This window comes from Lissotriton helveticus, chromosome 12 (assembly GCF_964261635.1).
Source record: "Lissotriton helveticus chromosome 12, aLisHel1.1, whole genome shotgun sequence".
In the NCBI taxonomy this organism is placed as follows: Eukaryota; Metazoa; Chordata; class Amphibia; order Caudata; family Salamandridae; genus Lissotriton; species Lissotriton helveticus.
The window spans coordinates 463,401,231-463,425,477 of record NC_136073.1 but is presented as its reverse complement, the minus strand read 5'-3'; the positions used below and the strand labels follow the sequence as shown (position 1 = coordinate 463,425,477).

The window sequence follows — 24,247 nt, the reverse complement described above, 5'->3', positions numbered from 1 at the left end:
TTACAGGCAAATAGGTCCGGCAGACCTATGTGTAGCAGCCGCAGTCTGTGGATATCGCTCCCCTCCCCCCCCTGGACCCAACACCCCAAGTGCTATATACTCCTCTGTGCCAATTCCCTATTCATTTGCAAAGAGCAATCCATTCTGCTTAACCAACTCTCCAACCCTCCAACCCATTGCACACCAGAGTCTGCCATTCCTTTCCTTGTCCTCTTTTAAACTTCTCAGCTCCCTTTCTGTGCCTTGATCTCCTCCAAGTATTGCTGGGCTTTTACCTCGGATTGAAAAATGTTTATTCTACCCCTTGTGACCACTTTAAGTTTAGCTGGAAACAAGAGAAAGGCCTCAGAGCCCAGAGCCTGAAAGGGTTTGATCAGCTGCCTAAGCCTCCATCTTCTCTCCACCGTTACGTGGCAGAAGTCCGGTCTGGCAAAGAAAGTGACTCCCTCAAACGATCTTTTCTTATCTGGTCTGGCCTTGTCCATTATCTCCTCTCTGAGCAGGTAATTCCCGACGTAGATCAAAATGGCTCTGGGCAAGACCTGTTGAGCTGCCAGTCTCTTATCCCCGTGGTTTTTCCTGATAGTAAATGGAAATCTGTGTGCACGTTGTATCTCTCGCCCCCACTCCCACTGTGATTCGGGAAAAGCTCCTTTCAACAGATTAACCATGAACTGCATAATGTCATCTCCCTCTGCACCTTCCTCTACTCCCAAAATGCGTATGTTATTCCGCCTCTGGCGGTTCTCAAAATCCTCCAGCTTCCATTGTAGGTCAACTGACAGCTTCTCTTGCTCCATTTTAAAGTCCTGCCATCCTCCAATATCATCCTCTAGTTTTCCAGTCCGAGCCTCCACCTCAGTCACTCTTACACTGAGGCCTTCGTATAATTTGTTGACTTTTCTGAGTGAGTTTTGAATTTTCTTTGAGTCCTGTCTAGCCCTTCGGCTTTCCGACCTTGCTTCCCCTTGCATCTGTTTAAGAGTAGAGCAGATCGTGTCAAAGGGGGCCATATCCTGAGTTGGATTATGGGTATTCCCGGAGGCCTGAGGGGTACCTTCTTCTGCATAAGTCTGGGATGAAGCAGAGTAGTCCCAATCGAGTCTCCTACCCCCTACTCCATATCTTTTACCCTTTGGGTGTTTCCTTCTCTGTGTATTGTCTTTCACAGATGAACTTGACCCAGAACTTACATCTTCCTCCGACCCCTCTGAAGCCTCATTACTAGACTGAGAGGTGCCAATATCCTCGTTTACCGAAAAGAAACAATCTCCCTCCAGTGAGGCTCCCTCTCTTTTCTCCAGTTCAGCGCTTTTACTCTCAGTGCCTGGATTTACAGTCTTTTCTGCTTCTGGTAAATTGTTTCTGTCTTTTAGATTTTTAATGTGCATTTCAGCTTCCAGCTGGTTTAACGCTGCCAGCATGTCCGCGCTGCCTGCTAAGCTGGATTTATGGGGGGTAATCAATACAGCGGGAGCTATGTCTTCGCTAGCCCCTTCAACCTGCCTTTGCACATTAACATTGACTTTTTGACCCGCAGATTGCACTACCTTCGGAGCCTCCGCCTCAGCTCCCATTCCCTCTCCGCCTCTGCTGCCGCTTCCATTGCCTGTGTCGACGAGTGCTGCTGCTGAGTCTCTGTGTTGCCGAGCAACCACTATCTCCACGCATTGAGCGTCCGTCTCTGTTGGTTCCTCGGTTGCTGCGTCCTCGAGGACGCTTCTGCGGGCGGCAGGGTCTGTGTCCGGCTGTGAACCTCTCCTTGGAGTAAACGCTTCCAACAAGGTAGGCTGCCTCAGACCTGCGTCTCTCCCCTTATTCATGCCTTGTTTTGTCGTGGTTATGCTATCTTCATTCGTAGAGTCCGAAGGGTGATCTTTCTTGGATGCCGGCGCCTTTGCTGATTCGCGCTTTACCCGCATCTCTGCCATCGCGGGTTTCTCGGCTTTCTCCTTCTCTATTTTCTTTATTTTTTGTGTCGGAGGGATTGCCTTTCTTATGGCGCCAGGCCCTCGATGTTGCTGATGTACTCCTGGGGTTGCATCGCCTCTGACCCCCTTCGCGCTATCCAGAGCGCTTTTTCCACTTGCCGCTTGTACTTTTGATATAGTATCCTGCTGCATCTTTGCCTTCTCCTTGTCTTTGAGAAGGCGGGTAGTCATCCTTGCCAGCCTGGTCCACTGATCGCGGAGCACTGCACTCAGCTCCAGTGCTCTTTGGAGAAGTCGGCTGAGTTGGTTTTTTACCCCTGGGTATTTGGGACGGTACTCGTGGGGTCCTCTCTGGAGCCAGCTACTCAAATCCATAGAGGAGTATGGTAATGCTTATTTTCCTGCCATCTGGGTGACTCAGGGGAGGAGAGGTCCGGAGCGACTTCTCACCACAGCCTCGCGACGGCCATCTTGCCCCAACAACCGGAGTTGTGGTTGTAGATAAAAAAAAAAGACACACATTTTAAACCTCTCACTCACATAGCAGATGACCAGGGATGCTGCCTAAGAATGCAAGGTGTGCTGGGAAATGTCCACATTGCACTACTGAACATATACGGGGCGAACATCGATGACCCTAAATACTTCTCTGATGTTTGTAACAACCCCCCTGCACTGTTATATGGGGTAGAGACCTGAACATTGCCCTTCAACCTGAGCTAGATTATACTTGCAGCACGCCAGGCACACTGCACCCGGACCAGATCCCTAGATATTATGGCAGAGTTTGAGCTGGTGGACCTCTACCCCACACATCAACATAATACCACTCATAATTTACAGAGGTGCCCAGCTCCACTCTAGACTGGACTAATGCGTGGGCTCCAGGGAACTCCCAGAATTGGACTGGCTCATTAGCATACCTTCTGAGAACCCTTTCTGATCACTCACCAGTCAAGCTCACCTAGCAAATCCCATCCATAACCCACTCTCAGGGTTTTCTGGGGACTGCACCCTCAGAATTGCTTCATCCGGTATGCACATCGGAGATTAGAGTGGCTATTCTTTTTTTATTTCGAGATCAGTAGGAAAATGGTCTCCACTATGGCCAGGGTATGGGACGCCTTGAAAGCAGTTAACCGAGGTGAATGCATCTTGCAGTCTATGGCATACTCCAATTATTATGAACACTCTTCACCAAATTAGAGTCTGAAAGAAGGAACCTTGAGCTAGCTGAAAAAGATGGTAAACTAGAGCAGACAAGGCTAGAAGCCCTTAACCTAATAGGTGTGGATTTTTGGAAAGAGACTGAGATAGGTTAAATTCCTAAAAAAAAAACGCACAACAGATGGACTCAGTATGGGAAGGGGGACAGACCAGGGAAAAAGCTGATGGGACCGATTCGCCCTCCATGGGTAGAATCAAACATAATTAGGATAGATACCCCAGATGGCATACCCCAGTATACCCCATCGATGATCGGAAATGTGTTTGAAATCTACTATTCTGAATTCCATACAACAAAAACTAACAACTCTGCACTTGACGTTATGCTTTCCTAAATAGGGCGATGGTGGCGTGGCTGGAGCTCTACCAATGCGAACCCCTATGCAAGCTGATCACAGTGGGAGAAATCAGAGGGATCATAGGATCTATGTGAAACTGCCCTGCCCTGGGCAGGAACGGGCTCCCAGTGGAATTTTACAAAACCTACGCAGAAGAGCTTACCCTAATACTTTTAGAGTTCTATAGCAAAGCATTCTAGAGTGGCATCCTCCCTCTGACAATCAAGAAACCCACTGTCATGATTAGAGATATCCAGATGCCTGTGCTCTTGGACGAAAACCGAGAGTATTTAGACTCCTCCCTTACGGATGATGAATTGGCGCAGGCCATCAGGGGGGTGCACTCCGGGAAGGCCACCGGCCCGAACGGAATTCCGATTGAATTGTATAAACTAAGTGCTAATAAACTCGCCCGTTCGTCCGGTCTATGTTCTTGGAGAGTGGAGAGAGGAGCCAGCTCCTGTATCACCAGAGGGTGGCTAAGATTGTGGTCATCCACAAGGCAGGTAAACCCCACATGCTTTGTTACTCATATAGACCAATCTCGCTGTTAAACGCCAAGCCCAAAATCCTGGCGAAGTTGCTAGCGACACGTTTGGTTAAGGTAATTACCACCCTAATACACCCGGATCAATTTGGGTTCATGCCCCGCCGTAACACAGCTCTCAACTTGCGCAGGCTCCACGGAATACTGGGCAGGTCCTCAATGATCCAGGAACCGACAGTATTGGTGTCCTTGGACGCCACCATGGCTTTTGATAGAGTTGAGTGGCCCTACCTATTTGCAGTGCTGGGGAAGATGGGCTTCGGTTCGGAGTTTGATAGCTGGGTATGTCTACTGTATGCCAATCCACTGGCTAGAGTTGTCGTAAATAATCGCAAGTCTGCTGATTTTCCTCTCGCTAGAGGCACGAGGCAGGGATGTCCCTTGTCACCGCTGCTGTTTGCCCTCGCTCTTGAGCCCTTGGCGACATGGGTCCGATGGGACCGCACGATGCGAGGCCTGTGGTGGACATTGGGCTGGGAGGACAAAATTTCGTTATATGCCGACGAATATCCTGCTTTACCTCCCCAAACCTAGGGGATCCCTGAGTTGCTTTCTGGATGTGCTGGCTATATTCGGGAGGTTTTTCGGTTTCGCAATAAACTGGCCGAAATCGGTGCTTTTCGTCCTTAGGGGAGATCCACGGGTAATACCGCAGGCCTGCCCAACACAGATCGAGCCAACGGGGTTTAGGTACCTCGGTATTTCTATCACGCTTGAAGCAAAGTTAAGATATGCTAACAACTTGGAACCCCCTTTGACCCGTCTTCGGAGAGATGTGGAGCGCTGGAAGGCTTTTCCACTCTTCCCTCCTGGGCAGAGCAGTGCTTTTCAAGATGATGGCCCATCCTCGATTCTTATATGCAGTCCAGAACACAATGGACCCAGTACCGGCATCCTATTTTAAGGAAATAGAGACCCTTCAGAGACAGCTCTCTGGGACGGTAGACCCCGAATTGCATTCACTAAACTCACTCATCCCTGGTATGATGGGGCGGATAGGATTTCCGGACTTACGGAAGTACTATTGGGTCTCCCACCTGGCGGCAGTGAACCAAATCGTGTATGGGCCCCCTGGGGATCCGGGCTACGCAATGGATCGCTGGCCGGTGCCAGGGAACGACTTTACCAGGGCTCTGTATGCCAGGCCTTGCCGATTTCCTCTGATAGGAATAACGGCGCACGCAGTGCAAGTGTGGCACACGGCCAACAGACATCTTGGATGGGAGAGGAAACTTACACCTGCCACTCCCCTATGGAGTTCAGAGAAGCTGGGAAGCTTGTGGAAATCCAAGGGATTCGACAAATAGGATCTTATTGGGATCACGCAGATCAAAGACGTATGGGGGAAGGACACGGTGAACACATTTGATTCTCTCAAGCAGCTGTACAGCCTTCATGATAATGAACACTACCGTTACCTCCAGGTCAGGCATGCTCTACTTGCACATATCCCCAGAGACACGGCGCTTCCCGACGCTTCCCCTCTCAAAGACCGGGTGTTGGACGGGCACCTCCGAGAGAAGACTATATCTCTAATATATAGGAAGATCGTAAATAATATGGAGGACCTGTTGACGTCCCTTAGGGCACATTGGAGTGAAGAGGGGTTTGAGCTGGACGATGAGGATTGGAGGGAGGCGGTCTCTTCTCCGAGAGTGGTAGCGATACAGATGAGGCTCAGACTAGTACAGCCGAAGATCTAGCATAGGTCATATGTCACTGGGCCGCGTCTGGTACACAAGGGCTGAGTGGGGATTGTTGGAGGGGTTGCGGGGAGCTTGGCACCTTTATGCATATTTTGTGGCACTGTACTAGGGTCCAGGACTACTGGGTGAAGATTTATGAGTCTCTGCGAGATGTCCTTGGGGTGGTGATACTGCCGGAGGCCCGCAGGTGCATATTAAACGTTTGGGAACCCACAGATCTGAATGTGTACCGGAAACAATGGGTGACATTGGCATGTATGGTTGCGAAACGAAACATAGCACAGTTGTGGTGAGCCAATCAGCCACCCCTGGTTGCGAAATGGGCAGAAGACTTAGATTGGTGCATGTTGAGGGAGAGGTCTGTGTATGTAGCCAGAGGTTGCCCTGAGAAGTGGGGATAGGCATGGGAGGCCTGGAACCGACACCGTGGAGATATTTGCACCCCCCGATACTTCCAGCAGAAGTAGAGGTGCTAGAATCTCCAGGATCCATTATATCCATTTTGTATTCAATATTCTGTGCCTATGGAAAGGTATATTGACAAGTGTAAAACTGCTGAAGTCACCTGGTGTTTTTCTTTGATTTATCATGTTAATTAAAAGATTTTTTTTTAAATAAACTCACTGTCATCACTCTACTTAAGCTGGGCAACCCCCCCACCCTCCTCACCTCTGCAACTTATACTGCTCATTATCACTAATAAATGTAAATAATAAAATTCTAGCCAAAGTCCTCGCAAATCACCTTCTAATAATACTACCGGTGCTTGTCCAACCAGACTATTTGTTTTTCATCCCGGGCAGGTCCACTGATGATTTACGTTTTTCGCACTTACTCACCAAATAGATCCTGAAATATGTGTTCCTGCATCTCTGGACATTGCTAAAGCCTTTGACTCTATCCAATGGCCTAACTTACTTGCGATACTTAAGAGCGCGGGAGTATGTACATGGTTTAAATTGCTCTGGGCCACGAGCTAGGATTAAAGTGAACACTTTGCTAAAGCCTTGCTTCCTGATAAGCAGAGGGACAAGGCAGGGTTGTCCCCTGCCACCCATTATCTTCACCATTGTAATAGAACCTTTGATATGAATACTCTGAGAACATCACTGTCACCAACGCATACAAATAGGTACATGCCAACTTCTATTATTAATGTACGCCAATGACATCCAGCACATTGTGAAAAACCCATTGTCAAACCTATCTCCATTCATAGATTAAATAATGTAATTTTTCAAACTGTTCGGATTGCAAATTATTTTGACAAAATTCAGAGATGGGACGCCCCTTTGCTGGGGCAGCTGTGCGCTTTATAAAATGGTATAACATAACCTATATTAATATCACTCACCAGCCTGTATTATCCTTCCTTCTACAATAGCAAACCGAAATAGTGAGATATCTGGCATTGGGTACCACGCGGACATAACTGTACTAATTCAGGAAAATTAAGGCCGCTATATTTCCAAGTTCTCCGACTTAGTTAAGAGATGGATCAAGCTCCCGCTCTCTGTGGCGGTCACAATTGGTCTCAAGAAGATGGTAATCCTCCCTATGCCGCTCTTCCGTTTTTAAAACATTCCGACTCCCTAAACAAATCCTTCCTTGAACAGGTTAGGTCCCTTATGAAAAACTGGTAGCCCAAGCTCAGTACACCCATCACTGGATACATGATCCAAGGCACACCCCATGCCTGAACCTAGAAGCAGGGCTGGTTGCTCCGCCCCCTCTACGACATGTTGCCCAACTGAACCAGACACGACCTAAGGAGGAAATGCATACCGTCAAATTCACTGAGTTGTCCTGGTGCAGTCTCGCTAATCTCACCGGTGCAAGGGAAAGATACTCACCACACACCCTGCTACACAATAATGCCAACTTGCCCTTTACAACTGATGTAGGAGTGCAGCAGAAATTACAACAAACAAAAGTTATGCACACTGTTGATGAACTATTTGCTAATAATCGCTTTATGCAGGGGCGGCTGGTATCCTTTGAAAGTGTGGGGGCGAACGAAGTGACCCACTGCTTCACAAACAGCATAATTAAACAACCCATCCCCTCCAAAAGCCCAAACTAAAACAACCCCTCCCTCCAAAAGCCCATATAAATACGCCTCTTTCCAAAACCAAAACATAAAGCTAAATGACATACATTACACATTTAATATCAATTAAATTAAATTATATGGTATTTACCCACGGGCTGCACATCCTCCTCTATTTTCTTCTGCAGTTTGTCTGTAGAACGAAGAGCTCCCCAAACCAATCAAGACTCTGCTCTCATTCTGTTAACCATCATTGGAGAAGCGCTAGGATTGGATGGAGTGGGTTGGCTGAACGCTCCTTCAGGTCCTGTAAGCCTTTGCTTGCTGTTCACCCAGTTGTTTAAGACAGCTGGGTAGAGAGCTTCAAAGTATGCACGTCACTTAAGCCTGTGCAAGACTGCTGGCCAAAGTGACGTGTGCACTTTGGAGCATCCAGTCAAGCCACTGCTCCAGTCCTCCATGCTGCCAATCGGCAGCGGAGGACACAACCCCGTTTCTCCTGGCTCGGGGGAAGGTTGACTGCTGAGGCACGCATTGGTGAAAAGTAAAATGGCAATGAAATGATTTCATTGGCAGTTTATTTTTAACACTTAGCCAGTATACGGCATAAAGACACTGCACACTGCGAGCAGTGCTATCTGAAAGCTGAACCCTTCAATCCCTTACACGCACTAACCTACTAGCTTCTCTAATGCTCCCTAAAATATCTTTATCCATCTTACCCAGCGGAGCGCGCTGAGTGGCAGCGATTTATGCTGCATATTACTAACTCCATGCTCTTCAAGTTTTTCACTCGTCTGTACAACCCCACTATGCAGTTGTTATGAAACCCAACACTCCCCATGAAGGAAATGTGGGAACTTGAACTGGGGCATGACCAAAACAAAATGTACAGTGGACATATTGTTGTGACCAGATCAAAAGGGTTTCCTTCAATGGTCGATTCAGATTTATCCAGCTCTGGTTCAGTTTATTACACCCCAGCCTCTGTGTTGTGATATGGCCTCTCAGCAGTTTCCGTGCTGGCGCTGTGCCACTCCAGATTTGGGATTTATCTACATGGCCGGGTCATGTCCCGGAGTCCGTTCCTATTGGCAGAAGCTTGCCAACGTGCTACAGGAAATGACCACCCCAGATTTGACTGTAACACCAGTGATGGCACTGATGGGGTATGTCAAAGATGTGGCGAAAACCTACTGCAAATGTGTTGCCTTAGCCCTGTTGCTCCTTAAAAGAAGGGTGACCATGAACTGGAAAGCAAGGACAGTCCCAAGATCCGCCCAGTGAATCCCCGACCCACCACATGTTCCGAAAATGCGGATGTATCTAACTAATTCCCCCCCCCAACCTAAAGATATATGGACTTCAATACATGCCTACCTAGCAACACACAACCACTCCTCCTAAAATATTGTTGTGAACTAGGTTGGGAAGACTGGAACATGAACTATATGACTGGGAGAGCGTCTAGGGATCCATTGGATGGATCAATCTTATTTGCTGATTGATGTGATGTCTGAAAGCCATGTATCTCGTCAACTTTGTGTCTTGTGTCCATAATACCTCTGCTTGATACTGTTTGTGTCTATATGCCTGACCTGATTGGTTAAAATGAAAATAAAGATTGTGAAAACAAGATACATTCGATTTCACCACTTCTTGTGAACACTCGCATTTTAACATAGCCAGTTTGCCGTATTCCTCCATTCTACAGGAGCCAGACTCTTGACAGTACCCAGAATGTGGTGGCCGCAACTTTCAAAATGGCACCTCTAAATCTGGAACACTCTTCCAGGTGAGCTCAGAAGCGCTAGCTCCCTCACTATCTTCGGGAAAGGACTAAAAACCTGCCTACTCCAGAATTAGAAACTTGATCTGGCTTACTGTGTTCTCAGTGCCAAGACACCCCCGAGTATTCGTGCGCTTTACAAATCCCGTTAACATTAACATAACATTAACATGCTGTCTAGTGAATAGACCTAATGCGAATTATTTTGCTACTCAGGTGTTATGCATGAGTTGCACCCTGATAACGCCTCTCGTTTAAGGTTGAGGTTGATCTATTTGCATATACACAGTGGTTTAACATTAAGTACATACAGAGGATACATAAAGGGGTAGCTGTGTAATCTGGTCCAGTGTTGTCATTGAGGGGTTCTGATGATCACTTTGGCACTGTAAATTTTTCAATGGAACCAGAACCCTGAGATGACAAAAATAAGGTACCAGTTTTGTATTTTTAGGTCGAGCCTAGAGTCAGCGCGCATGCGCCGCTCTGCGAGACTTGTTGTAGTGGTTAGGGCATAGAAAGCCCCACCCACTATCCACCCATATTTTTCATTGACTTGTGTCATTGCCCTTTGTAAATGTTGGCTTCTGATTCGTAAAGAGGCTTGTTAGTCCCTCCTTAGTACCGCCTTGTCTTCATTTGGAACCTCCCATGGCGACTGGCCCTTTTATTTCGGTTGTTACATGGTAGGTGTTTTTAAGTCTGTAAGCTCTATTTTCTTTATTACGTTTCTCTTCCTGCAGCCACGACATGCTAGGGAAAGCCTTTGTTAAAGGCCAGTGAGTCGGCCTCAGTGAGCACAGGTTATGTATATCGTGCTAAGAGCACAAATTAGTGTAAGGGGTCCTTCACGGGGTGTTTCACAGACTATCGTGCCTAACAAAAATGAATGTGTGTCCTCATGTAACGTAACTGGTGCTATGTAAAGCGCTCTGATACCTGATTCAGTTCGGGTCAAGTTTGCGCTATATAAAACTCTGCATAAAAAAAAAAAAAAAGATGCCTTTCCGTGCTGCCTCGGGCTTGGAGAATGAAAGAATCCGTTTTGTTTGAAGAGCTAAGGCGCCTGGTTTGGTTACAGGGTCTGGATGTATGCATTTTTGGGTACCTGGTCTAGCGGATTTTATCCAACACACGCTCTCTGAAGTAATGGTGTAGGTACAGTACTTGAAGCTGGGAAACCGGACTAATTACGGACAAAAGCTGTCTAGAGAAACAGCACTTGCTCGTGGCGTCTCAATCCCCGGCATTTGTTGTATGCAGTGCAGCTCTGACTCCCTCTTATTGGCCGCCTCCTTATAACACCGACACTGGCAATAGTCACACATAGGCTTTGTGTTGGCGAACACTTGTATGTATGCAACATATATATTTTTTTTACCCTTATATGACCTTTATTTCTTTGCAGTGTGTTTATGTATAACGTGTGCTTGACTCCTGTTTACCAAATGTTAGTAGCCCAAGATGAAAAGTGGTGCAATGCTGTCATCTCCAGTCTTATTTTTTGTTTACAATCATAACCTGAGTTTTTGTTGATAATGAAGCTTAAAACTGCAGGTCCCAGAAGGCAATAGCAAAGGAATACTTGATGTGATTATCTCGGAACTGAATGGAAATTCATCACGGGTTACCTACCACGTGTGTTGCAATAAAATAACAATAACAGATTGCATGCTATGTAAATGACAAAATAGCCAGAGAAGTTTCTCACTCTTGACCATGGACTACTGAAAATTTCAAGTTATGTCATACTAAAAGGATATTTTCTTCTTTGAGCATCTGGCTTTTTTCTTTAGGACAGTACACTATCTGCTAAAGAGCCCAGGGTAGCAATCGGGCATAATTCCATGGCCTCTGGAAACGCACCTTTCTGTTAAGAAAGAGCCCAGTGTAACAATCGGGCATAATTCCAATTTATTTTTATATCCTTTTATTAACAGGAGCCACTTTAAAAAAACATTCTTACCTCTCTAAGCTCAAGATAGTCAAAGCATGTCTGTGGTTGCAAACACCCTGATTTGGAGTTTACGACTGCAAAATGCTCTTTGTAATGTACTTTAGAAGATTATAAATGTTTTCCAACTCTAACAAGCATTTTGCAAAGCAATAGGTCTCGCAATTGCGAGATTTTGAGCTATTGGCATTGTAAATGACAATGCCTTTTATTTATGTGTTTAAAAAACCTGCAATAATAAAAGGCGTCATTTACCATACCAAGAGGTCAAAGTTTCTAAAATGCGAGACCTATTGCATTGCAAATGCTTATTTTATATTGCAAGCTGTTTTTTTTTGTTATTGTTTTTTTTATGTGCAGACAGCAATGAGCAGTGACTTTTTGAACGTTTGAACGTTTGTTTTTGATTACCTGTCCCAAATAAAACCTTGATAAAACAATAGGCAATAGTGAGGTAAGTGGATTTATGTGAATCTGTGGCTGCAGAGTTTACCACATAATTATGGTTTTATTGTATTTATACTTAATTTCCAAAATTTGCAGATTTTACCAAAAGTGTTGTTTATAGATTAAACTAGTAAAAATGATACCGTGCGACAATGTGCCAGTTTATTCTGTTGCTGCATAATTTCGCTAGCCTTGGTCATCCACCCTTCATAATCCTAGCAGCCTGGACAATGGTAATTCTCTGCACAGTGATTATGGGCTATCATTAGGATGACAAAATCTGTATTTCGCAGCAACCGTTAAATATTTTCCATATTTTATGGTTCTTTGTTTTGCATGGGTTTTATATCACTGATTTGTGTGCAGTAATAGCACAAAAACATATAAAATAGGCATTTTTACTCAGATATAATGACTTCTCCATAATCCTCATTGAACCCATCAGTGTGGAGCAGTGATCATGGTGGGGATAAGCATAATTTTTAGGTCTTGGCTAGCGTAGGCTGCGCACATGCGCAGTCTCGCTGGTGAGATTTAATGACTCTGAGTAGTGAGGGTAATCCCCGCCCCTCTTCTCCATTGGCTGGCCTCCTAAACGGCGGCCAGCCATTGGAGAAGAGGTCTCAGTTACGTCATTCTCTCCATCTAAGACCCGTCCTTTTCGGATTGCGGGGCGTGTTTTTTAGTTTTGTTCTACACTCTTCTCCATTGGCTGGAATGGTAAACAACAGTCAAAAACACACCCGTTGTTTAAATTCCAGCCAATGGAGAAGAGGGGAGAAAGAAAAACACGCCCTCCCCATTCTGCAAAGGACGGGCTGTTTTGCCATTTCTAGCTTCATGTACCCACGCAAATGGAACTTGCACACAAAAGCTTATCCGTCAACGTGTTTCGTTTCTGGAGTCTCATCCCCTTCCCAGTACTACTCTTCTAAATAGTAACATGCCTTCATTTATACCCTCTTTGGAAATGGCACGCAAGCCACGCTGCCCCAGGTATCTTTAGTAGTGCGGGGATTGTGGCCATGCAGGGTTCGCGGCCTCCGCCATGTTGGAGGAGCAAGAGGCAGGCAGTGCTTGAGGGTGAGGGGCAGTGCCACCAGGATCGTCTCCGACGACTTGCCGCTGCGCGCGCCCACTTCGCGAGCGGTGGGCCCAGGACTCCGTGGCCTGCCGACCGCCCCGGTAATAAAATTCGCTTGCACTGCACAAAACCCCGCAGGTGGTCTTCCACCCGCTCCCTTTCCGCCGGTGTGAGGGCTGCTCGTGGCCCCTCTCCCGGCCTGTGCTGCGCAAATGGGAAGAGATAGTGGCAGCTAAACCCTTTATTGCACCATATTAGCAGAGAGCCGAGCCAAAGGTCTGGGGATGGCTCTTGGAGTCCGTGCATGATCCGAGCCCAGAAAATGTTTGGTATGTAAATCATACTACAAATGTCGCGTAAAATATGATGGTCTCTTTACGTTTTCAAAAGGCTTATTTTTTTAACAAGTTAAAACTTTGCAATTAATATGTCCCTTAAGAGTACCGCACTGCGAAGTGTTTATTAAAAGCGATTTTAAACATGAAAGTGACAGTGCCATTAGTGAAGAGGCAAGTCAGTTGTGCAAACCCTGTATGTAGCTCAGATCATCATTGAGCAACATTATTGTCTATTAAATCAAACACAATAGGTTTTAAGCTGGTATAATGTGCTTTTGTACGCGATTATGAAGAAAAAGGAGTTTTGGTGAAATAAAATGTGTCCCTAAGATTACACAATATTAGGGGAGAAGACGTAATTTATCCAAGTTTCCTGATTTCACTATCTAAGAATAAGCCACCAAACGAGTATCCGTTTGCCTCTCCTTTTTATATTAATGTTTGCTTTTTACCTGTTTGTGCAATTTCCAGCAGTTTTTATATTGCGTCAACTGGACCCTAAGGTATTGAAGTGCTTTACATGGCATCAGTTACCTTATACGAGGTAACATTATTTTTTTAGACACTGGAACGTTAAGTGTTTGCCCAGAATCACAGGATGTTGAGCCGACGCTGAGTCTAGAACATGTTCCCAAGTTCCAAAGTCAGCAGCTCTGGTCGTAACAGAGCAGAGGGTGGCTGGCAGGTAGAGGCCACATGAAAGCTCAACTCGCTGTGGGCTCCAGGTTCCAACAGGACCTCGAGCTGAGGCAGAGCCGGGCTCGAGCTTACAGTGATTCGCCCAGCACTACTAATACATAGATCAAAGTGCCCCCTACAGCTTGGTGCAGTGACCTAGGTCCCAGTAGCACTGAGGAATGAATATCACCCAATCACACCTAAAATAAAAAAAATAAATAATAATGAGTTTGTAAAGCTCCTGGTTACACGAACTAGTGTGTCCCTGCGCTGCGGCATGAGGGAGCTACAGAGAAGTGTCGAAAAGGGCAGGCAGAAAGCCCAAGGGCTCTATGTCTGGAAGAGCCATGTCTTCATTTTCCTAAATATTTTATCTGATTGTTCCATCCGAAGTTCAAGGGGAAGTGCGTTCCACTGTTTTGCTGCCAGATAGCGGAAAGAACGGCCTCCCATTCTCATTCTTTTTATTACTGGGACTTGCACCAGCCCTGAGCCCTGGGAACGCAAGGCCCTGGTTGGAGTGTAGGGGGAAAGTAGGTTGTGCAGGTACTTTGGGCCTTTCCTCGACAAGATCCGTTGACTAATACATAGGGCCTTGAATAAAATTCTTCCCCTTATTGGGAGCCAGTGAAGAGTAGTTCAGGCATTTTTGGATGAGGTTCTCCTAGGAAGCATCAGGACCAGGCGGGCGGCGGCGTTTTGGATGTATTGTAATCTTTGCACGCTCTTTTTACTGGCGCCTATGTATAGTGCATTCCCGTAGTCCAAGCGAGAGGTGACAAGTGCGTGGACTAGGGTTTTCCTGACAGCTACCGGGAACACATCTAAGATCTTCCGAAGGCCCTTCATTTTGCCAAAGCACTTTCCCGCCACCGTCCTGGTGTGGTGATCGAAGGAGAGAGTAGAATCTAGCCACATGAGGGGTGATATCCCTTGTTCTCAGTCACCAATGTGCCAATTTTCCAGCTTTTCTTTCTGTCTCCCGGTTCTGATGCACAATGTATGGGGTTCTAATGCACTGAGTTCAGAGAGGGAGTATGAGCTCACAAAGTGCCATTCTTAAGATGTCTGCCCTCCCAGAGTTCTGGAGAAAGGACTCCAGGTTGGAGGCTGATTGGCTGTTCTTCAAAGCGCTCCCCTGTAGGTAGCTCTGTTCCATTCCTCACTTTGCTTCGAGCTACAGTCTTTGCTAGTCTCCTTGGCTCTTCCTATACTAGATCCAGTCCAGTAAACACTCTTGTATGTTGTTCACCATCCACTCTGTACTAGGCCTCGTTTTCAACAGCACAGTGACTTTTCTTCTTCATTCCATTCAGACCAGATCCACCTTAAATTCCTCATCCATGTCACTATTTTTCAATAAGAACATACAATTTTGTTACATGGGGTCGTCCTCCAATTATTAAGTATTCCTGAATGTCTTTACAGCATTTCAATGGGTAAAGCGTCATGCGAAATTGGTGCAACTGACACCTTGTTCGTTTGACTCTTCTCGATAATAAACATTAGTTGATAAAACAAAACATACAAGACATATCCTTCGAGGAGTTGGAAGTCCATTATACTTATACTGAAAACCGAAAGATTGAAAAAAGGAACAAATAGAAAAACAAATATATGCAAATGTGTGCGATTGAAGTTTTTGTGCCTTTTAGGATTGCCTTGTCCAAAAATATCGTAAATCTGAAATCTTATACATTTGCTGTTGGTTTTCCTGTGCTCAGATTTTACTTCTCTCTATGCTAACTTGAATGTGGCCTGCTCAGCCTAGCTTAAAGATTTGACTATGTTTTTTTTCTGCAGGACTCGACCATGCTTGTGCCAATATTTACCCTGAAGCTGAACCACAAAATCAATCCCCGAATGGTTACTGTTGGCAAATATGACGGTGTGCATCCATGCCTTACAGCTGCCACTCAGGCCGGCAAGGTACCCGTTTCTTGATTTCTTTTTTTTTTCTTTTTCACTCCGGGGGTGTATTAAATTGTTTGAAAAATAAGGTTGAGCTAAAAGAAGGGGTTCTCTTAAGCCTCAACCTATTAGAGTCACTGTTTTTCTAAATCAACACCAACCCTAAAATGAAAATATTCTGTTGTTGTAATTGAAAGTTGCAGTCACTTCATGGAGTCACGAGCTTCCTTCGAGTTGGGATGTGAGATATGGGTGATGGGTAGATTACATAATAGAACGAGGTAGCGACCATGAGGTCCAACAGAGCATGCAGTGGATACGGCAGTCCACGGGGCCACCGGACTAGGCCATGGAAGGAGCAGTCCAATAGCATCAGATTCGATATGTATGGGGATGCTACATATGCCCCATGTATGGGTGGGTAGGGCTTGGCAGAGCCTCCTCCATCTGACCCTTGCCATGATAGACCAGCCTATGATGTGCAGCTTTCAAAGTCTTGGACCTCCATAAGCCCTCAAGAAATGCATCAAATCTGCAATTCAGGGCTTCAGTCCTTGTATGCATTGAGTGCAATTCTGCTGGTCACTGGTCACACTTTCAGTCTAAGATGGAACTGAATGCGATCTTCACTATGGCCTACTCTATTGATGACCCGTGAACTGGGTCCTAGAAGGTGGGAGCATGGGAAGGGGCAGAAGGAAGTGGAACACGGTGGTAAAGAGAGGAGCAAGGGATGGAGGCAGATGGAGCATTCAGAACACAAGAATAGGAGCCTGACAAAACAGAAGAGCCCAGCTCTCGAGGATTGTCACTTTGAGGAAGTAGAACAACTTAGAGGCTCAGAGAGAGGGGTGTAGGTAGCTAGGGAGAGACATTCGAGAGACCAAAGGGCGGACCACCAGAGAAAAGGCTATGAAAAAGTAAAGTAAATAGTAAAAAGCTATGTAAACTATGAAAAAGTCCCTGAATCTGGTTATGGATAGGCCTTTTACCTTGCTTGATAGAGAAGAAGCCACGCCTTTCTTTTGTCTTATTTTTCCTGAATTTTTGAAGCAAGAAGTATAATAGTACTCTTTGTATTAGAAATGGAACTTTAACAACAGTATTATAGTTTCAGACATCAATGAAGGGCATATGTAACAAACTGTCAATTATACTGTAACATAGATGACATTCTTCTTTCATGTTCTGACTTTCTGGTTTCCTTCATAAGTAGTATTTGGGAAAGAAGCCCTGTTATTCACCCTAACCTTGTATTCCTTGCCTCCCTAAGCAAGGAGTAAAATACTTCTAGCTTCGAATTGTGACTGGAGTCCTGCTGTCAAGTACTCCTCCGTCTCCTTCAGCCATCAACCAGTGGACAGACCCCACGTTTTTTATGTAGTGTGAATTGACACGTGCATTGTAAGACTTCTACTCTTTCCTGTTGTGTTTGAGAGCTGGAATATAGAAATGCAGGCAACTTAGAAACTAATGGTAATGACCTGATCATCACCGTTTGCGCAGTAAATATTTATTTTAGCGCATCTGTCCTTATTTTTAGAGACATGCTTGAAGCATATAAATACAATTGCCATATGTAATCAAGCACAGGGAGATATGACATATGTGTTTAGTGGTGTGTACTCACGAGGCATGTGTAGAGGCAGCATTGATGATGGTAACAGTTTCCTTGCAGAAACTGAGTCTGCTTCTTTCTATATGACTTCATATGTCATTACGTATTATTTTACATTTTTGTGCTATTCGGTCCTTTTAGGGCAAAGATCTTCAACCTTTTTATGCTCCACCCTGCTCCTCGGTAAAAAAAAAAATAGAAAATCATGCTGTCGGTTGCCTGGTTCCAGTAAAGTGTACAAATATCCACTAAGTGATTTGGGCAAGTTTTTTGTGAGATATATATACTCCACCTACACACACCTCTCCACCTACACACACACACCTCTCCACCTACACACATATACACACCTCTCCACCTACACACACCTCTCCACCTACACACACCTCTCCACCTACACACACACCTCTCCACCTACACACACACCTCTCCACCTACACACACACACATCTCCACCTACACACACACACCTCTCCACCTACACACACACACACCTCTCCACCTACACACACACCTCTCCACCTACACACACACACATGTCTCCACCTACACACACACACCTCTCCACCTACACACATACACACACACCTCTCCACCTACACACATACCTCTTCACCTACACACACATACACACACCTCTCCACCTACACACATCTCCACCTACACCTACACACATCTGCACCTACACACACCTCTCCAACTACACACACACCTCTCCACCTACACACACACCTCTCCACCTACACACACACCTCTCCACCTACACACACACACCTCTCCACCTACACACACATCTCCACCTACACCTACATCTCCACCTACACCAACACACACCTACACACATCTCCACCTACACACACCTACACACATCTCCACATACACACATCTCCACCTACACCTACACACACCTACACACATCACCTACGCCTACACACATCTACGCCTACACACATCTCCACCTACACCTAAACACACCTACACACATCTCCAACTACACCTACACACATCTCCACCTACACACATCTCTCCACCTACACACATCTCCACCTACACACATCTCCACCTACACACACATCTCCACCTACACACACATCTCCACCTACACACACCTACACCTACACACATCTCCACCTACACACATCTCCACCTACACACACCTACACTTACACACATCTCCACCTACACCTACACACATCTCCACCTACACACATCTCCAACTACACACACCTACACCTACACACATCTCCACCTACACACACCTACACCTACACCTACACACACCTACACCTACACACATCTCCACATCACATTTTACACTGACTCCCAAGTCAGGGCACGTCTTATTAAAAAATATATATATTATGACGGCTTACTACAGAGTTGACTCACTGGCAGTCTATTTTTTTTACTAAAACACAGCATTGCTTTCAGCATGTGCCCCCTGAAATCAACTCAGGCACCTTCGGGTGGTCCGCCTCCAGGTTCAAGACCTCTGTTATAGAGTAATCCAAGGTCCATTGGGATGTCAGTAGCCGAGCACATTGCTAGAAACCCAGAATGTGATATCCGAAGTTAGATACGAGTTTTATTGTAAACATTGTTGCTTCACATTTTACTGAAACAAGTAAAAGAACACCAGAAGCCTGGAGTATGGGCTGCCCTGTGCCTGTTCTTTTGGCCGTGAAGAGAACATGTTCTCTTTGTCCGTTTCTTAGCCGCTATAGCAAATGCCCATTGATTTAGAAGTGACAAACTGTGTTTGGTATGCAGCAGTGTATTACTTTGTTTCAGCTTCTCGGCAGTGCCAAGGCCCTTGCATCACTGGTGCCAGTAAATCGCTCATTGATGGGAACTGTTTTGATCTATGAACTGTCCCTCTTTCTACTAAGGCTTGTAGCTCGGGCTGCATTAGACTGTTGCTTACAGGGCTGTAGAAGTGATATGTGTATGTGTATATATATATATATATATATATATATCTCCAAAGGTTACAGGGATGTTATATAGTTAGGCCCAGGTTTCACTTGTACAAAACAGTAGAAATCCAGCTATTATAGTTACCTGAGCTAAGTATACCATACGCCCCTGCAATGCACTGCTTATGAATTCACATATTACATCACTGATGACATGGTCCATCAACTCACTCATGACCTGGTCAGTGACATCACTGATGACATCATCCACAGACCCACTCTCACACCCCCATACAATCTCTTGTATGCCCACTCACATTCCCACACAGCCACTTACCTACACATTCGCAGACCTATACCAGTACTCACCCACTTACTTCTCCAAAGAGGCACTCGTATATTCATCTGCATGTCTTAGAATCTTCTGGGCATATTTTCCCGGTTAATATAGGGTAATACCAACTTGTTCCTCTTCATTGGTAAATATCGGCATTTGTTACACCTGTACCTGTGAATAATTGCAGGGTGTAGACTTTAGCACTCCAGGTAGTTACAAATGCTGTAAAACCTGCTCAGCTCCCACATCTGACATCTGAACGAATTGGGTTTGTGCAGGAATTGGAATTATGCGTCCCAGGTAATTGGGCCTATGTGTGTATGCTCAGTAGTACATGTTTAATTGACACCAGTCTAACAATCGGGAAATGGCTGACTAAACTGCTATTTAACGTGCCTCTCCTTGAATCCTTTATGGTCGGACCAACAGTGTCACCCTCATTGTTTTGAGCACGTGGCATTCGGATTCTGCCAGTTTGCGTCCTTTTAGGAGGCGGAATGAGAAACCATTTTGCACATGATTAACTTAATTACCTTTTCACCCGCTTGAGCAGGGTCTAGGCAGCTTGGTGACCTTGCATTGGTGTGTGGCCCCTTGGTGACCTTGCATTGGTGTGTGGCCCCTTGGTGACCTTTCATTGGTGTGTGGCTGCTTGGTGACCTTGCATTGGTATGTGGCCACTTGTTGACCTTGAATTGGTGTATGGCCGCTTGGTGACCTTGCATTGGTGTATGGCCACTTGGTGACCTTGCATTGGTGTATGGGCCGCTTGTTGAACTTGCGTTGGTGTGTGGCCGCTTGTTGACCTTGCGTTGGTGTGTGGCCGCTTGGTGACCTTGCGTTAGTGTGTGGCCGCTTGGTGACCTTGCGTTGGTGTGTGGCCGCTTGGTGACCTTGCATTGGTGTGTAGCCACTTGGTGACCTTGCATTGGTCTGTGGCCGCTTGGTGACCTTGGATAGGTGTGTGGCCGCTTGGTGACCTTGCATTGATGTGAGGCAGCTTAGGGACCTTGCATTGGTGTGAGGCAGCTTGGTGACCTTGCATTGATGGGTGGCAGCTTGGTGACCTTGCATTGGTGTGTAGCCACTTGGTGACCTTGCATTGGTGTGCATTGGTGTGTGGCCGCTTGGTGACCTTGCATTGGTATGTAGCCTCTTGGTGACCTTGCATTGGTGTGTGGCCGCTTGGTGACCTTGCATTGGTGTGAGGCAGCTTGGTGACCTTGCATTGGTGTGTAGCAGGTTGGTGACCTTGCATTGGTGTGTAGCAGGTTGGTGACCTTGCATTGGTGTGTAGCAGGTTGGTGACCTTGCATTGGTGTGTAGCAGGTTGGTGACCTTGCATTGGTGTGTAGCAGGTTATTGACCTTGCATTGGTGTGTGGCAGCTTGGTGACCTTGCATTGATGTGAGGCAGCTTGGTGCCCTGACATTGGTGTGTGGCCGCTTGGTGCCTTGACATTGGTGTGTGGCCGCTTGATGCCCCGGCATTGGTGTGAGGCAGCTTTGTGACCTTGCATTGGTGTGAGGCAGCTTTGTGACCTGGAATTGGTGTGAGGCAACTTGGTGACCTTGCATTTGTGTGAGGCAGGCTGGGGCCCTGGCATTGGTGTGAGGCGGCTTGGGGCCCTGGCATTGATGTGAGGCAGCTTGGGGCCCTGGCATTGGTGTGAGGCGGCTTGGGGCCGTGGCATTTGTTGTGAGGCAGCTTGCTGCCCTGGCATTGGTGTGAGGCAGCTTGGTGACCTGGCATTGGTGTGAGGCAGCTTGGTGACCTGGCATTGGTGTGAGGCAGCTTGGGGCCCTGGCATTGGTGTGAGGCAGCTTGGGGCCCTGGCATTGGTGTGAGGCAGCTTGGGGCCCTGGCATTGGTGTGAGGCAGCTTGGGGCCCTGGCATTGGTGTGAGGCAGCTTGGGGCCCTGGCATTGGTGTGAAGCAGCTTGGGGCCCTGGCATTGGTGTGAGGCAGCTTGGGGCCCTGGCATTGGTGTGAGCTAGCATGGGGCCCTGGCATTGGTGTGAGGCAGCTTGGGGCCCTGGCATTGGTGTGGGGCAGCTTGGTGCCCTGGCATTGGTGTGATGAAGCTTGGTGCCCTGGCATTGGTGCGAGGCAGCTTGGGGTCCTGGCATTAGTGCGAGGCTGCTTGGTTACCTTGCATTAGTGTGAGGCTGCATGGTGACCTTTCATTGGTGTGGGGCAGCTTGGTGACCTGGCATTGGTGTGAGGCAGCTTGGGGCCCTAGCATTGGTGTGGGGCAGCTTGGGGCCCTGGCATTGGTATGAGGCAGCTTGGGGCCCTGGCATTGGTGTGAGGCAGCTTGGGGCCCTGGCATTGGTGTGATGCAGCTTGGGGCCCTGGCATTAGTGTGTGACCGCTTGGTGCCCTGTCATTGGTGTGAGGCAGCTTTGTGACCTGGCATTGGTGTGAGGCAGCTTGGTGACCTGGCATTGGTGTGAGGCAGCTTGGTGACCTGGCATTGGTGTGAGGCAGCTTGGTGACCTGGCATTGGTGTGAGGCAGCTTGGGGCCCTGGCATTGGTGTGAGGCAGCTTGGGGCCCTGGCATTGGTGTGAGGCAGCTTAGGGTCCTGGCATTGGTGTGATGCAGCTTGGGGCCCTGGCATTAGTGTGTGACCGCTTGGTGCCCTGTCATTGGTGTGAGGCAGCTTTGTGACCTGGCATTGGTGTGAGGCAGCTTGGTGACCTGGCATTGGTGTGAGGCAGCTTGGTGACCTGTCATTGGTGTGAGGCAGCTTTGTGACCTGGCATTGGTGTGAGGCAGCTTGGTGACCTGGCATTGGTGTGAGGCAGCTTGGTGACCTCGCATTGGTGTGAGGCAGCTTGGGGCCCTGGCATTGGTGTGAGGCAGCTTGGTGACCTTGCATTGGTGTGTGGCAGCATGGGGCCCTGGCATTGGTGTGCGGCAGCTTGGTCACCTTGCATTGGTGTGCGGCAGCTTGGTCACCTTGCATTGGTGCGCGGCAGCTTGGTGACCTGGCATTGGTGTGAGGAAGCTTGGTGACCTTGCATTGGTGTGAGGCAGCTTGGGGCCCTGGCATTGGTGTGCGGCAGCTTGGTGACCTGGCATTGGTGTGAGGAAGCTTGGTGACCTGGTATTGGTGTGAGGTAGCTTGGTGATCTGGCATTGGTGTGTGGTCGCTTGGTGAGCTTGCATTGGTCTGAGGCAGCTTGGTGACCTGGCATTGGTGAGAGGCAGTTTTAGGGCCCTGGCATTGGTGAGAGGCAGTTTTAGGGCCCTGGCATTGGTGTGAGGCAGCTTGGTGACCTTGCATTGGTATGTGGCAGCATGGGGCCCTGGCATTGGTGTGCGGCAGCTTGGTCACCTTGCATTGGTGTGGGGCAGCTTGGTGACCTGGCATTGGTGTGAGGAAGCTTGGTGACCTGGTATTGGTGTGAGGTAGCTTGGGGCTCTAGCATTGGTGTTAGGCATCTTGGTGACCTTGCATTGGTGTGATTTAGCTTGGTGATCTGGCATTGGTGTGTGGCCGCTTGGTGAGCTTGCATTGGTGTGAGGCAGCTTGGGGCCCTGGCATTGGTATGAGGCCGCTTGGCGACTTTGCATTGGTCTGAGGCAGCTTGGTGACTTTGCATTGGTCTGAGGCAGCTTGGTGATCTGGCATTGGTGTGTGGCCGCTTGGTGAGCTTGCATTGGTCTGAGGCAGCTTGGTGACCTGGCATTGGTGTGAGGCAGTTTTAGGGCCCTGGCATTGGTGTGAGGCTGCTTGGTGACCTTGCATTGGTGTGAGGCTGCTTGGTGACCTTGCATTGGTGTGAGGCAGCTTGGGGCCCTGGCATTGGTGTGAGGCGGCTTGGGGCCCTGGCATTGGTGTGAGGCGGCTTGGTGACCTGGCATTGGTGTGAGGCCACTTGGTGACCTTGCATTGGTGTGGGGCTGCTTGGGGCCCTGACATTGGTGTGATGAAGCTTGGTGCCCTGGCATTGGTGTGAGGCTGCTTGGTGACCTTGCATTGGTGTGATGCAGCTTGGGCCCTGGCATTGGTGTGAGGCAGCTTGGGGCCCTGGCATTGGTGTGAGGCTGCTTGGGGCCCTGGCATTGGTGTGCAGGTCTTCAGTTTCTATGCTGACACTTGCACGCTCGTATAATGTCAGTTGTAAGTGCAATGGAACATTTATGACCTGTCCAGGTTGTATTTCACACCTAACATAAACATGTGTTGCTGTTCTGTGCATGGCATTTAACACATCTCAAAAACTCCTCAGACCTGGAGACACGTGTATACTTTGTGTAAATGTAAAAACAGTACTTACTGGCAGTAGCTACATTGAGTGTTTGTGCCAAATTAAATAATAAATGTGATTACTGATAAAATATTTACAGATGAAAATGGTAAAAATG

At 47.3% G+C, this 24,247-nt stretch overlaps 1 protein-coding gene across 1 annotated transcript in view; it reads left to right on the top strand.

The window, feature by feature from the left end:
* BBS2 (Bardet-Biedl syndrome 2) overlaps positions 1-24,247 on the top strand; it is a 353,876-nt gene that overhangs the window by 85,609 nt on the left and 244,020 nt on the right. The window contains exon 4 of the mRNA XM_078670690.1: positions 15,893-16,018. Within this exon, the coding sequence (XP_078526816.1) occupies positions 15,902-16,018 (117 nt within the window). The 5' untranslated portion in view covers positions 15,893-15,901. The remainder of the gene's footprint in view (positions 1-15,892; positions 16,019-24,247) is intronic.